The sequence below is a fragment of the Halichoerus grypus genome, chromosome 4 (assembly GCF_964656455.1).
Source record: "Halichoerus grypus chromosome 4, mHalGry1.hap1.1, whole genome shotgun sequence".
In the NCBI taxonomy this organism is placed as follows: Eukaryota; Metazoa; Chordata; class Mammalia; order Carnivora; family Phocidae; genus Halichoerus; species Halichoerus grypus.
This window is the reverse complement of record NC_135715.1, coordinates 109852443-109868887: the sequence shown is the minus strand read 5'-3', so window position 1 is coordinate 109868887 and position 16445 is coordinate 109852443. Positions and strand designations below refer to the sequence as shown.

General features: G+C 39.5%; 1 protein-coding gene across 10 annotated transcripts in view; it reads left to right on the top strand.

The window, feature by feature from the left end:
• QTMAN (queuosine-tRNA mannosyltransferase) overlaps positions 1–16445 on the top strand; it is a 386232-nt gene that overhangs the window by 308511 nt on the left and 61276 nt on the right. For all 10 annotated transcript variants that reach the window (XM_078070752.1, XM_078070750.1, XM_078070751.1 and 7 more), the window contains one exon: positions 12348–12512. In XM_078070752.1, coding sequence (XP_077926878.1) covers positions 12348–12512 — 165 coding nt within the window. The remainder of the gene's footprint in view (positions 1–12347; positions 12513–16445) is intronic.

Genomic DNA, 16445 nt, shown 5'->3' with positions numbered 1-16445 from the left:
AGATCAGGAATGAAGAGCTGAGTTTGCTTAGGCAATAGCTGATGTGTTTATACTTTTTATAATTCTTCCATCAAGAAATAATTACCCTTCAACCAACCTTACCTCTTTCGACTTCACATATGCAAACCACCTAAATAAAACATACTCAAACACCCAAACCACACATCAGTATACAGAAACAGTCAGGACCCAGAAAAGCATAAAATCGTGTATGCATAACCCTTGCCACTTCCTTGTACCAAGGCAGTCATTCATTCAGCAAGTACATATTGAACATCTACTGTGGGCCATAAACCTGTGAGCCAGTAGAGTTGATTTTGCTCATTTATTTGCTACAGGGAGTAAAGAATAAGATTTGTTTTAACTCCAGTCCTATAAAATCAAAATGTTATTTCTGGCTTAACAAAGATAATATCATAGTAAGACTTTAGTATCTCTTGGTTTGTTGTCTATAATTCTCTGCTGGAATGCATCGACTACACATGGATTGGTTTTAAATGGCCTTCAGCAGATTGCTGCAGGACCATCTGGCCGTTTGCTATCTGTACTCCTAAGCTTACATTCAGTTCTAGAATAATCTGGCTTTTGACACCCTGAGAACTTGGTTTTGCCATGGCACATATTACTGAAATGTTAAATGTGTATAAATTAGGGCACGTAGTGACATTCAGGTGATATATGTAATACTTTAACATAGCCATCCTAACAAGATGTAGACCCTCAATGCAGGTAAATTATGGAATAAGTGCATTTTTAAGATGACAGAATTTTTGTTTGTTTGTTTTATATGATAACTCCATCGAATACTTTCCCCAGGACATTTATTATTATTAACATTTATGGTTAAAAGTGTACACTTATACCCAGTTTAGTATTAAAAGAGATATTTGCACATCTCTGTGTGTATGATCCACAAAAATACAAACTGTGAGTGTATATAACTCTCTTCTAAAAACATTTGCTCATATTCATGAACCCACTATCCAAGGAAAGGCTATTTCAGGGTGCAAAGTAAAAAAGCTTTTCTGCTTTTTAGTAATGTTGAACCTCAAAATAATGTTCAGTATATCCTGAGGGATGACCATGGATCATTGTGATCTTTAAACAAAACATTACTCTCTCTTTAAAAAGCTTGGAAGAGGAAGGGGTGCCTGGTGGCTCAGTTGGACTCTTGATTTCGGCTCAGGTCATGATCTCAGGGTTGTGAGATCAAGCCCCACGTCGGACTCTTTGCTGGGCCTGGGGTCTGCTTAAGATTCTTTCCCTCTCTCTTCCTCTGCCCCCCCATTCCTCCAAAAAAAATAAAAAGAAGAAAGCTTGGAAGAGGGAAATTCAAACATATGTTAAAATCTCTGGTTTTTTCTTATAACAGCAGAGATTTCTATTTGAGTGGGCACTCCATAAATACCGGCTGATTGCCTTATAGTTTAAGTAAATGTCTTAGAATTTAGAAAACTGGTGAGTTTTTAAGGAAGGATAAAACTTAGGTACAAACCTCTCTCTATTGCCTCACTTTGATGAATCTGTAACTATTTCCAGGCATAGTGAATCAATACCTACCTGTGTAATCCCCACTTCTCCTCAAAACCTTTTCTGATGTTTCCTGTCCAATATCTATTACAGTTTAGCAAGTCAGAAACTGGCTCTAACAATTTACTGTGGGATTAGGCCCTTAAGAACTTCAAATATTAAAACTTCTGGATAGAAAAGAAAAAGTGAGTTTTTAAAACAATTAGTAACATAAGAATAAATTTGTAACATGAAAAATAAAAGATACTATAAAAAATTAATGCATATTTTAAAAGGACTAAGTAGAATTTTAATATATTCATTAAAATGAACTTGATGGAGATGTTAAGTATTAGATGTGTGTGAAGGGAGAATTAGTGACCTAGAAGCTAGATCTTAAGAAATAAAAGAATAAGAATCCAACACATGTCTAATAGGACTTCCAGAAGGAAAAATTAGAGAAAGTGTTAGAGGTAATATTCAAAGAGATGTGGGCAAGAAATTTCCAGATTATTAAAATCATGAATTCTCAAGGTAATACATATATTTAGTTTTAAAAGTCAGAGAATACAAAAATCTATAATACAAAGCAAAATCCCTTTCCCCAGTCCTTCCCACCCCTAAGTTCTCCCACCTGCAGAGGCTACCACTGATAAAATGTTAATTTTTTTCTTGTCTTGCTAGTTCCTGATTTTTAAAATAGATATTATCTATTTACTTCCTACCAGTAGAAATGATTTAGTTAGCTCTCTTACAATCTGAGTATGCATGTGCACATACATACACTTTCCCTCACCCTATCCTTCCAGTATGGCTGTAGCTCAACTTTTGGTTAATTAAATATTCTGTGTTTATAGCATTATTGCTGTGTTAAAAAATGTTCCCTGCTGAGCATCATTGTTTTCTGGGTTTGGTTTTCTTCCTTGAACAACTCTTCACTTTTTCCTGAAGCTAATTACTGCTTTGGCTTTATCTGCCTGGTGTCTGTCACTATCCCAAACTCATTCCCAAGCTCTGTCGCTGTTACTGAGTCATCACCTTGATATGGCCAGTCACATCAAGAAACCTATCATTTCCATGTTTTTCCTTGCATACCTCCATCCTGGAGGCCTCCATTCTCTAGTTCCTGTTCCTTCTAGTTGCTTTCTGGGCCCTTGTGTCAACTATTTCCTCAATCCCGTGTCTCTCTGTTCTTTGTTTTCCTTTCTCATTTTAGTGTGGTGTATCTACCACAAGGGCTGTCCATGGGAGCTAAAATTTCTCAAGAACTTGCGTGTCTGAAAATGACTTTATCCTGTCTCACATTTGATTGACATTTGACTGAGTTTTGAACTCTCATTGAAAATCATTTTCCTCTTAAGTTTGAAGTAATGTTCTATTGGTTTCTACTTTCTGAACTTCCTGCTGAGATGTTTGATTCCTGTCTATTTCTGATCGCTTGCATGTGACTCTCCCTGTGCGCTCTCCCAAAAGGCGTTAGACTTTCTTTTTCACCCCTGGTATTCTGAAATTTCGTAATTCTTGGATTGGATATTTGTTCCTTTCTTATGCTGGTCACTCATTCCCTTTAGCACAAAGAATTTTCTTATGTTGTTTCTTTGATTTTCTCCCCCATGATTTTCCTCATCTTCACTTTCTTCAACTGCTGTTCGTCAATATTGAAATTTAGATGGACCTCATTTGGTTATTGCTTCTCTTACTTCATTCTTTTCATTTTTGGTTTTCTGCTTTCTATAAAATTTTCTCAACTTTATCTTCCAATTCTTCTAATGATTCTTTTTCAGTTACAATATTTTTATTTGCAAGCACTCTTCTTTGTTCTTGAATGTCCTTTGTTACTGCATTCAATTTTTCTCACCATGAATGCAAAAATCTTATTTTATCACTGTGGATATTATAGGAAATTTTTTTTAAGTTTTCTTCTACTCTTCCTTCTGTCTTAGTTTCTTTCAAGTTCCTTTTCTGTACTTGGTTGCTTTGTCTTATTTCATTTGAAGAGTTTTCCTCAAATGTCTGATGGTCCCTGGCTCTCCATTCATATTTGAGAGTGAGACCCTGAAAGGGTCCTTTTTCATAGAATGAACAAACAGGGATTCACTTGTTTTGTTGTGGCATCCCCACATGTCATCGGCAATAGGTCAGTCCAGTGAGTTTCCAGAGAAAGGCTCCTCTTGTCGCCTGGATGGGGAATCTATTGCTGTCCGAGAGCCAAATGGTTTGGGAAGGGCGCTAGAGAAGCATCACCAATAAGTGGGCATTCTTTCACTTAATTTTCCTCACCCTGCCTTCAGCCTTACCTGGTCTGTGGGGTTCAGCCTTTCTGGTGAGGAAGCCTCCTTTCTGCTGTTGAGGTGAGGAGTGGGAGGTGGGGGGAGAGGGGAGACAGGAGGTAGATGCCTGGCTGCACTGGGCTCTGGGAAGTTATCAGAGGGGTTTGTGCTCACTTCCTACAGAATTGCTACCAGTTCTGTTTTCAATTCTGCTCTGCATCTGCACCTCCAGAGGTACCTGGCATGTCTGATACCTGAGCCTTTGGAGTTTGTCTGGAACAAATGAGCTGCTGCTGCTTGGCTAACATCACATGCACAAGCAAAATCATCTGCAGGCATAGACTTGTTCTGCCTCCTCCCCTGTGCTTAAACACCACTCATCCGTCTGCTTTCCATCTTCTGAAATTTAGTTGACATTTCTTTCCTATTGTCATCTTTCTCAGTTTTCCTCTTTGTCCTGGAACGTCTATGCCTGTTTTTAAAAAATTCCCATACCATTATTTTAGTGGAGATTCAAAAGGCAAGAGGGATTTAAAATTGGTATTTGCTCTGCTCTGCTATCCCCAATCCATTCTTCACACTGCAGCAGAGTGTTTATTCAGCCCCAATCTGCCTGTAAACTTCTCAAATGGCCACAAACAGCTTCCCTTAGATTATTAAGGACAGGAAAGCCTTCCCCTGGTTATACCTTGGACCTCATTTTTGTCCACCCCCCCCTTCACTCGTATTCACTCCCAATCGACACCCAGACCATATTTTTTGCTTTTTATGCCTGAACGATGTTTTCTCCCCAGACCCTTTGCACATGCTATTACTCTTAGCACAGCCCATCTCTCACTACCACAACTGGCTAACTTCCAGCCACCACCACAGCCTCGGCTGAAAGATCACCTTCTCCAGACAGCCTTCCTCGGTGCTAGTCCCATCTCCAGGACTGGGTTCTCATCATTCTAACACCTATTCTTCCCTGATCCGAGCACCTACCACATCACGTGGTCCGTGGGTGCGACTTGGCTATTTGCTCGGCATATACTAAGCACTCCAATTTTTGTTTAATGGTGATTGAATGGTTTTTTTCTCTAAACCTTTTTCAGTCAGTATTTTCACTGAGTATTTAAGGCCTTTCTTTGCTGTCAAGCCTTGGTTATAGTCTAGTAATAGCTCAGTGGTTTACCCATCTGTTTCCAAACTTAGAAATACTGGAAAGTATAGAAAACCTGAAGTAAGTGGGAGTGTCTGTACACTCACTTTGTACACTTGAAGGCTTCATTTCACATGTAATATTAACAAACCTGTATCTTCTAATATCAGTTCAGGATAAAATCAGTTTCTGTGGCTTAACAATTAGACGGCAATAGAATTAGAACTTGAAGTGAATCAATACTTAGTGCCCTAGCATTTACTGTGGTGGCGGAAAAGAAAAAAAAGGAAGGTTGTGCTAGAAGTTGGATTTGCTGGTAATTTTGATTTATTTGGGTTGTGGATGGGCAAATGAAAAAGAAAAAAAAAAAAAAGACTGGATTTTTTTGATGCCCATGTGTTCATGCTTCAGAGACCTAAAAACTGATGTTTTAAATTTCTTGGTTTTACTTTCTTGTTCTATGCAGCTTTAAGAAGGGAAAAAATGGAAACACTCAGTTAGAAAAATGAAAAGAATAAAAAAAAAAACAAGGAAAAGTGAAAGGTAAGAGAAAAGTACCATAGGAAACAAATAATAGAAAGGGAGGAATATATTTGTTTGATTTATAACATTAGGCCTTTTTGTTATTAATGTGCCTATAGGCATGAGTACGAATCTTTGATTAGTACGCAAATGAAAATAAGGTAACATATTAAAATGCCTGCCTTAAATGAATGGCTAAAGTGTAACTGGTAAGAGTTGACAAGAAAAACATATTTAAAAAAAAAGCATGAGTCTTGGGGCACCTGGGTGGCTCAGTCGTTAAGTGTCTGCCTTTGGCTCAGGTCATGATCCCAGGGTCCTGGGATCAAGTCCCGCATCGGGCTCCCTGCTCAGCGGGAAGCCTGCTTCTCCCTTTCCCACTCCCCCTCCTTGTGTTCCCTCTCTTGCTGTCTCTCTCTCTGTTAAAAAATAAGTAAAATCTTAAAAAAAAAAAAAAAAAGCATGAGTCTGGTTCAGGAAATAGGTTTCACTATGAAATGGCAGTGGAGTAGAGTATCTCTTTAGTAATCATGACAACATAATGATGATAATCTTCACCGTTATTATCAATAATAAAAAACAATAGTATTTACTGACCTCTTACTATGTGCCAAGCAACATGGAAAGCATTATTCTGCAAGGCAGCCCTAATATTACCCCATTTTACAGATGAAATGATCAATATTTAAAGAAAAAAAACACTTTCCCCGGTCAGCTAATAAGTGGGTAGAGCCGTGAATTCGAAACCAGACAGTGTGCCTAGAGCCTTGCCGACCCAGTGTGCCCTTTTGCGTGTGAATAAGGACTGTAAGATAATCAGTACATTTAATAGAATGTTTTGATCCTCATTCTTCTAGAGAAGTCTACGACTGGTGGTATTCTCATTGGTCAGATGAGAAAACCCAGGTTTGGAGAGATTGACTATTCACAACCAAACAAATCTTTAAGAAAAATGTCTTTCCTAAAACTCCATTCTCTATTCTTTTTTCTTTTTTTTAAAGATTTTTATTTATTTTTATTTGAGAGAGGGAGAGAGCGAGCGAGAGAGAACGAATGGGGTGAGGGGCAGAGGGAGAAGCAGGCTCCCCGCTGAGCAGGGAGCCCAATGCAGGGCTCGATCCAGGGACATCGGGATCATGACCTGAGCCGAAGGCAGACACTCAACCAACTGAGCCACCCAGGCGCCCCTCTGTTCTTTTTTCTTAATTCTTAATAAACAAGTACCATTTTGTGCTTCACAATAAAATTCACAGACATTTCCTCCTCTTTATCCTCCAGATTCTTTTATCAGTTTTGATCATCAGCTCTCTCTTCTTCGACAGTATTCTCTTGTCACTGCCCGTCACCATAAATATGGTGCCTCCTACTCCGTTGGTTTCCTGATACTCTGTTCAGGAAATTTCACACGTTACAGTGTTGAGCCTCTCTCCTTTTTCCACAGCAGTATCCATTTGTATTGGTCATCTCAGGCTGCCAAAAAAAAAAAAAAGAAGTTCCTTGGAGTGGGTGGTTTAAACAACAGATATGTATTTTCTCACAGTTCTGGTAGTTGGACACCTGAGAACAGGGTGCCGGTATGGTTGGTTTTGAGTAGGGCTCTCTTCCTGGCTTGCAGATAGCTGCCTTGTGGCTACATGTCCTCACATGTGGTGGTGGAAAGAAGGAGGGGAAGGAGAGAGACAGAGAGAGATCTCTTCTGCTTCTTAGAAGGCAGCAGTCCTATCGGATTAGGGCCCATTATGACCTTGTCTAAACCTTGTTACCTCCTAAAGATCCTATCTCCAGACATAGTCACATTAGGGGTTAGGGTTTCAACCTATGAATTTTGAGGGAACACCATCCGGTCCATAGCACCAGTAAAATGATGTCATGCTCTAAGGGAGAGTTTCCAATTAGAAACACTGCCATAGAGGAGTTCTTATATTTATTTGGAAAGAAGAAAGCAATCCTTTCTTTACTATCAACACCTTTTCCCATCCTGCTTTCAACTTCCAAATAATGGCTTCTCAAAAAAAAAATCATGGACTAGAACACGTGATTAGAGATCATTTTTAGAGTTTCCTTTGATGCTTTACTGATGCTATAGAAGACCTGGGATTCCCAGAGTAGTGAGAACATTTACTCGCCAACAAGGTAAATCCTAGCAAAGGAGCTTGCTGAGTCTAGGTACGTGTGAAACAGCTACTTCCTCCTACTTGAAAGAGATTACTTCAGATCCACAGTTTTCATTTTTATATACTATCATTAAGTTAACTAAGGTGAAAGGATAGAAGATTTTACAGTTTTGCCTCTGAGTTATTAATGAAACAAATGATGAGCAAGTTATTAAGATCGAATTGAAAAATTAGATCATTTTAGCAATAGAATCAGTAAACAATTTAGTTTAACAGTGATGTGGATAATTTACAACTTCAGGGGCTAAGAGACCAAAATAAGTTGGCATAAAATGTTACTACATGTGCGCTAAAGGCTTTGTCACTACAGATACGATATGGGAGGAGCTTCAATGTTGAATGACTATTTGTGGATTGATTACAGTTTCTCATTCACTGACTAACTAGGAAATTTGATGTTATCCAAGATGGCCTTAGGGCTAACTCCTTAAGTCCGGGTGTCAACCTGACTGAGCAAAGGCATGGGAAGTTTACTTAGATTTACTCAGCTCCTCCACAGGGCACAGTTCTCTTTTATCCTCTCAAGAAATTTGCAGTAACAGACACTATCCCATTTTATAGATTAGGAAACTGAGGTTCAGAGAAATTAAGTGATTTGAATAAATTCACAAATACAGGAAGTGCCTGTGTACTGATACAGCCTGGATTAACCTCTATTCAACATGTCCATTGCTTGAGTGGAGTTCCTTAAGGTGCTTCACAGAGATTTCTCTCCACCTGTCCTCCCAAAATCATCTTTTGCACAGGCTCACCGTGGTATTTGAAATGATCCCATTTATGATAAGTTCCCTTGAGTTAAGGTACTGCCCCTTTTGAAGGGTACAACACATTAAGCATGGAAGGTGAGACATTGCAGGAATTTAAGATTAGTTTCCAGTAAGACCAACAATGGAGAGCAGGGCATGGTTCAGGGCGGGACCCAAAGTGGGGCTTAGTTTCGACATATAGGCTACAAGGAGACACGTGGTAGGTGTGGGGGACAGCAGGGGGGCCCGGGCAATCAGAAAGTAGTATAAACATCTTAAGGAATTAACCACCAGTGGATGGTTAATACTTGAAACGGATGTTGGAGAATAAAGATTCCCTGTTTGCAGTTTAGCCTACAGCTCTGCCTAACTGTGTTGCATTGCTATAGTAAACCTTGTGTAAACTAGAGGGTTTTATTGTTCTGAGAGAACTCTTATTTTGGGAGGAGTGGAGCTCCTGAGAAGTAAGCATGCATATGCTCGCAAGACTGGCTCTGGATTTGATGAACATTTGTTCTGTCAACATGCAAGGTAGCTTTTCGTCTCATACATTTGTAAGGACCTTAAATTTTCGGTGAGAGGAGTATATTTATTCTAAAGGGATGTTATAAAATTGCACAAGACAAACTGCCCGTGCTAGTAGGCAGTTAAATTAGCAATGTATATAACCCAAAAAACTCTGAAATCAAGAGAGAATGGAGACTTGAGGCATAATTGTTTAAGTTAAATAATACTGGGGCGCCTGGGTGGCTCAGTCAGTTAAGCATCTGCCTTCGGCTCAGGTCATGATCCCAGGGTCCTGGGATCGAGCCCCGCATCAGGCTCCCTGCTCAGTGGGGAGCCTGCTTCTCCCTCTTCCTCTGCCTGCCACTCCCCCTGCTCGTGCACTCTCTCTTTCTCTCTCTGACAAATAAATAAAGTCTTTAAAAAAATAAGTTAAAAAAATGTAAGTTAAATAATACTAACCACATAAACCATATTGTCAGAAGAGGTCATATAAACAAATGGTATAAGTAAGGTATGTAGGAAGTGTTAGATTTTCAGAAAAGTGGTGGTGGGAAAGGAAAAGAAAAAGGAATAGACTCATGAGCACAGGACCATCTTTTCCTAGGATAGCCATACGTCCCAACCATTGAAGGGACAGCCTTCAGGAAATGGTGGCCCTCAAGTAGGGGAGGAAGCTGTAGCTTGTCTTTTGGGTGGCCTTTAGGGGAAAGTGCTGTCGTCCCTAAGGGTGTCCTCTCTGGGGCCAGGCGGAGCTAAGGAGGCCAGTCTGATAACCACAAATTTGCTTTCAGTCTCAGCGTGCATTTCTCAGGCTAGTAAGTAGGGTTTGCTTGTTCACTTTGACTGCAGCTCGTGTCTCTAGATTCTGTTTTTCTATCTTGTCACAAAACAGATTCTTCGTAGTTGCAGTGAGTACCCTTGCCCCGTGCCCTTCGCTGTCAATACTGCGTGTCGGCTTTGCGAGTTTATACCACGGGAGATGAAATTTGGTTCAGGCACCAAACACTGAACATCTGAACATCTGAACAACATGGCCTAAGCAGCCACAGTGGTGTTGGATGGTTGTTCCCCCAAAGCATTTGTGCTATGTGTGTGAGGATTATGATGGACTCGTCTGTGATTTGAATTGGTTCATATTTTGTTCCGCCAGGAGTTTCTTATTGAAACAGCCTCCATAGACATGTGCCATCTATTTTATGAGTATTAGCCCTTAGCCATCCCCAGGAAGGAAGAGCAGCCATCCTACAACCAACCAACCAAGCCTAAGTCTGTCTTTCTGTTTAATGTTGTGGTCTCCCAACATCTAGTTTTAATTATGATGGATTTCCTTGCTTGTGATTCCTTTATTTAGTGAAGATAGTGTGGCAAGAGATACAGGGGGGGTGTGTGTACACATGAGAATGCTAGATCAAGATTTTTACTTTTATAGTTCATAGTTTTATATAAATCTGCTTACCATATAAGTGATATATTGGTCACATGTGGGCTAGCATGATTTTTTAATTATCTTTGATATTTGCTTATGTGGCTAAATTCTAAAAATGTTAATTTTGTAATTAATTTCCAGCACGTTCTTTGGAAACAGTGAACAGTTTTTGTTATAAATCACCCAAGAACTTAGATCACTGCACTGCCTGTATATGTCTTCCCAGTTGGTTTTGGAAAAGTTATTTATCTTTGATTCCTATTTCCTTTCTCTTCAGTTCTCAATATGGTTTGTATCCAAGAATCCACAGAAATGGCTGTGATAAAATCAAATGATATTTTTTTTCTGCTGTCATCCATATTAGCCTGGAACCGTATCTCCTGTCACTTTTTTTCACAGATTCTCCTCATTTCTTTCAGACTTCCTTATGTCTACTGATATGTGGCCTTCGTGCATGGCCTTTGGTTTGAGTTTCTTCATTTTCTTGCGTGAATGCATTTCCCCGCTCCTTCTGCCATGTCTACCATATAAAATACGCCACCCCCTAGCTTGCCTTTCAGACTCTAGCTATGCATCTCCTAGGGTCTCCAGTAGTGTTTCCCCGAATATCCTTTGTTGAATATTAATCCTTAAGGTGCATCCTTGGGGGTGGAGGAGTCCTTGTTTCATTAGTGTTAAGTTTCAGAAACAATAAACGTAATATTCCTATTACATAATAGGTGCTTAATAAATATTTTTTTAATTAACAAAAGAACGAATGAGTGGACATATTTCTAGTATACACTAGCATGTACTTTGGGAAGTTCTTTAGCGAAGAAATATTTCGCTCTGTTTAATCCAGCATTTACCCAACATGTTTTCTCACAAAACCTTCTCTAGTGTTGCACAAAACACTCCTTGTTAAAACCTCAGCCTAAGCCATACAATGCCGTGGCCATCTCCCTCCCTCAAACCCCAGCTATGTGGAGAGGGGCTGAGCTTCATCAGCTCCCTCTTCTTGCCTGCCCCACACGCAGGCCACTTTCCTTATTTCAGTTGCTAACATGCACCTCCTTCTGCCTTGGCTCAAATCTGGAATCATCTTTGACCGGTTATGCTTTCTCTTTCATCATCTGCTAATTTGCATCATTTTTCATGTTCTGTCTTACAAATCTGTTTTGAGAAGCAAGACCATTGATAATCTCTGTCTCGTGGACTCTTATCTATGGGTATTTATGAGATTCTATAGGTTGAACTCACTATATTAAGTACTTTTTATTGAAATCTCTCAAAAAAAATTTGTAAGCAATGTAACATACATTTCAGCCATGCTGTTCTCTTCAACAACACATCAATCAATATTAATGTCCTAAGTTTACTTGACTCGCTTTATTTTATCGCCTTCCTTTTGACTACCTCTATTAGTCAACTAAACATACTCTAGCCTCTCAACTTTAGCAGAAATAAGCTAAGGTACCTAGAGCATTTCCTGCACTTGCATTCAATCTTAACATCATTTAAAGCTACTCTGAAATCTAGTCTTTCCAGATTGATCTGAATAAGGCCATTTCTATAGGTCCAGCTCTAGGTGTAGGTGTTTGGATGTGGGGGTGGCAAGAAGCAAGCAAATTTAGGTCTAGAAAGTACATACACCAGCTGTGTCTTTGAACATTAGCCGACATAGTACTGGGATTTTGTGGCCATGCCTCTGGAACCATGATGGAGGACAGACGTGGTGAGGAAAGAAGGACCTTTGTGAGGAGAGGAAGTGCAAGAGAGGCTCTACTTCTGTTTCTCAGCTTGGCGATTGGTTGGGAAAAAAGTAGGGGGGAGGGCCCCATGGCTAATAACAGATTGCAAATGATTACAGTAATCAGAATATTTTTAAAAGTAAAAACAGGTTCTGATAGAGCTGAGAGACTCAGAGGGAAAGAGGTTCTGTGAGTTAGGTGGACAGTAGCATTGCTTTAAGAAAAATTGGGGGGTTATTAAAAGGCAAATCTGGCTTAAGCTCTACAAGGCAGCTCACTGGTTTTCTTCTGACTCTTTTCTTTCTTTCACTCCTTATCTCAGGACCTTTTCTCTTCTCATTAACACCTCCACCAGAGTTGGAGCTCGGGAAGAGAAAGGAAGTGTTCAGACATGTGCCTATTTGCATACTCACTCTCTTGAGCTAATGCCAGGACGGCACATTCTGTCCAGTTCTATAGAAAAGCCAGTTTCACCCCATCAGTTAAGGTATTATTTTCTTTTTTAGCATGGAACCATTTATTGCCAAGCTTCTCTTAACTGTACATTACAAATAGCGTCTGATTAAGAATGTTCTGGATGGGTTAATTAGTGTGGTGACTATTATTAAGCAAACTGCTTGTTAGTATTATGCCTATTTGATCTTGGTATTGATGTGAAGTAATTGACCATAGAGCTACATTTAGAAAAGCTGGAATAAAGTTTTTTGATTTCTATTATGGCAATAAATTGTTTATATTAAACATGTCTATGAAAATATGAGTTTCATGGCACAGAGAATCAGAATAGACTCTGTGTGGGATGGTAGATGAGGATTGTTTTGTTTTGTTTTGTTTTGTTTTTTAGAAATATTAATACATTTGTCCAGCTTGCTTCACAAGCAGCTCTGCTAGAACAAAGTAGTAAAAAATTATTTCAGCTTACTGCTGCAGAGTATATAAAGAGTAAAGTGATTTTAACTTAACCCCACCTAAAGGACAAATTTCCTTTGTGATTTAGCTAACTGCCTGAATACTTATCTAGGTAACAATCACTATATATAAACAGACTATTAAAGAAAAATATGGGAAGATATTCTAAGCAAGGAAAGCATAGCATGTAACCACCTTCTTTCAAATACCGGATTATTATCTATATTATTTATTGGTATTTTGTCCAGTCCTATTAAGTTTCCCTCACTATAGCATTTCCATAGGGAATTTATTCCATGAGCTAATAAATTATACCATCAGGGAGTTTTTCTTGAAATTCAGCTTAAATTTTCCCAATCTTAATTTCATCTCATTACTTCTAGTTATACCCCCTTGTACCCGGCTAAATAATTATTCTCTTTCCTTGGAGACTCCTATTATGTACCCCTCTACTTGTCACTTAACCAGGCTATTCATATTTAGCTCCTTTAATCTGTCCTCATAAATCAGTTCTTCCATTGCCTTGATCATCATTATTGCCCTTCTAAGAACTCTCTAATTTTCAGACACACAGTTACAGGCGCCCCGGATGCGACCAGCATTCGCACGGCCCTCTGTCCCACAGACTTGGTGTCTTCCTTCTCTTTGCGACACACTCCATGACAAAGTGGCATCAGTTTGCTGGTCACCTCAGCACAGGCTTCTCTGGTCAACCTCCAGACAGTCTCAGCAGTGTTTTCCATGTGTCCTACTTGCATTCAGGACTTTTTTTTTTCAATTTCATAACATTAGTAAGCTGAGTTTTTGTTTACTGTCTATCTATGTTCTGCCTCTTTGCATGTCCCCACTGACCACCACCGATTAAGTCAGCCATCCACAACCTGTGTTAACAGGGGATCCTGTTCATCCTTGCCAGCATTTAGAAGCAGGCCTAGCACCTTGCCCACGGCGAAATGCCCTGTCATTTACCAATTCCTGTTGTTTACAACCCTTTAGCCAGTCTCCCATCCCTTTTAATTTGCAATTTTCCTCACATGCTAGCCAATATAAATGGATTTTAAGAGTAAGATGGGTCATGATACTGTTTTCTAAGATAAAGTTATGTTGTTTCAATGCCCGCTGATTTTTTTTTAATTGTCAATCCTTCCTGCACTAAATTTGTAATTTTTGTTAAAATCCTTTTTAAGCTTGCCTAGCATCCTTTATCCAACGTAAACAAATAGGTTTCTTCACTTGCTTTATTGTTGTTTTCCAGATATGTACAGATGTTCCTTCTCTTACTATTTGTTTCACTTATTTAAAATTTAAGATATTGTTGGGATGCCTGGCTGGCTCAGTTAATGGAGCATGCGACTCTTGATCTTGGGGTTGTGAGTTTGAGCCCCACTTTAGGTGTAGAGATTACTTAAAAATAAAATCTTTCAAAAAAAGTTACGATATTATCATGTTTTGTTGGCTTTTTTTGTTTTGTTTTTTTTGGGGGGTTTTTTGGGGTTTTTTTTTTTTACTTTTGTGGTGATCAATGGGAACTTTTTCATTGTTTTTGTTTTGTTTTTTTTTAGTTCCTTAGAATCTCCTCAGTGTTTTGAATTTGTTTCAGGAAGAAAGTTGGTTAGTTCGCATGATAATTTTAGACCAGTGAGATATGAAACTATAATCTGCATATGCCCAAGTTTCTTTATTTTTAAAATCAAGAATTAATGTATTATTGTATTAGGGTATACCAAAGTAGTTAGTACCATTTTTGTGTTTTATCTATCTCTATACAATCATGTATTTATTACTTGGGAGGGTGCTTATATAGAAGGTGATTTCTCTCAAAGGGCTTTATGAGACAAGCACAGAGGCCCCCCAAACAAGCTTTATGATTCTGTAACGTACACAGCACACTTCAGCCAAGGACTTTGTTTCCAGCTCACAGCAGAACCCGCCGTATCCCTTAGGGTTGCCCATCAGTCCTTGCCTTCAGACCTAGTGAACGTCCTCGGCCCCTCTCCCCCGTTCTGGTCCCTCAGCACACTTCTTATACTTACCTTCACCTCTACTCACCTCGCGTGAAATAAATGGCCTCGTCTAATGCTTTGGTGACACACCGTAGATTGCACACCTGCCACCTGAAACTGTTTTTTTCCAGCTTCACTTGTCTGTCCTTCCTTCATCTTCGTAAGAAAGCTTGGTCTGTTCTCTTTTATAAGGCCTACTTGCTTTCCCCCATTCCAAAAATCCTATATGCTATGCTATCCTCCTGCTTCTGACTTGTAAGACTTTTCTGTTTCTTCAGGAGCCAGCTCCCTTCCCTAGCAAGTGTCCCCAAGTAAACACCCAAGTGAATACCCCTATATACACGTGCCCCATTAAGGAAAACAGACCCTTGCTTCCCCATTCTCCTCTCAATCTCTCTTTCTCTGCCTCTCCCTCTTTGATGGGCGCACTGTAACCCTCAGGCTGATTTCAGCCTGCACTCTCCACAGGATCTACCCTTTGAATAGCAAGTGATCCAAATGCTCATCTTATCTGGTGCTCTGGTACCTCTACAATGCTCAACACCCCCTTTTTTATGCATTTTTAAGGTTTCTTGATTCCTTTCTTAGACATTCTTTTGAGGCTCTTAACTCACTTCAATAGGGTGATACTACTCTCTCAGATCCTCTTTTTATTTTTCCAGATGTTCCTTATTGCTCTCCTTCCATGGTTCTTCTTCCTTACCTACATCTTAAATGCATATAGGCTCCATTTCTTCACTTACTCAACAATCCAGGGACGGGGTGAAGTCTCAAGATGGGCCTCAGGGACTCTGAGAAAGCACTTGTTGTCTGGCCTCAGTCTACCTCTCTAGACCTCACATTTTGGGACCTGGCCCCAGCCTCTTTGGATTGCTTGCTATTCCCTGAAGAGTTTATGTTCTTTCCCAACCTTTTCCTTGGATCACAACATTCTCTCAGTCTAGAACTTCCGCTTCTCTGCCTTTAAAGTCCCTCAACTAAAACCATCTTTAAGCCTTTACTGATCCCCAAGTCACAGTTAATGTCTAGTACTGTTTTAAAAGTTGGAATGTTCATTCTTTTTGCATTCCACCACAGGTTAGTTGGTTGTTCATGTCTGTTCTAAGCACTACTGGTTTGCTCCCCAGTAGATGGTGAGCTTCTTGATTTCATTTTATTTAGATGCTTCTAGCAATAAGTAACAGATACCAAACTCTGTATGGCAAAGCATTATGGGAAGACAGGGAAGAAATGACATTGAAAAAATATCTTTCAAGAAATATTCTCAAGGTCGATTTAATAAAAATGTGTGTACAGGTGCCCAGGCATACAGAACAGTCATGTGAGCAGAAATGGCCAGTGTTAATCAAGGAAGTTTCAAGCATTTTTGTTGGGAAATGATTAAGTGTGGCTTGGAAGTATGCATTGGGCCATGCAATGACTGGAAAATGTAAAATGGAACTCTGGCAAGATGAGTGAAAGGAGAGTGATAAATCATCTCTCTATTCTTATTTTTCACAGATTGTGAA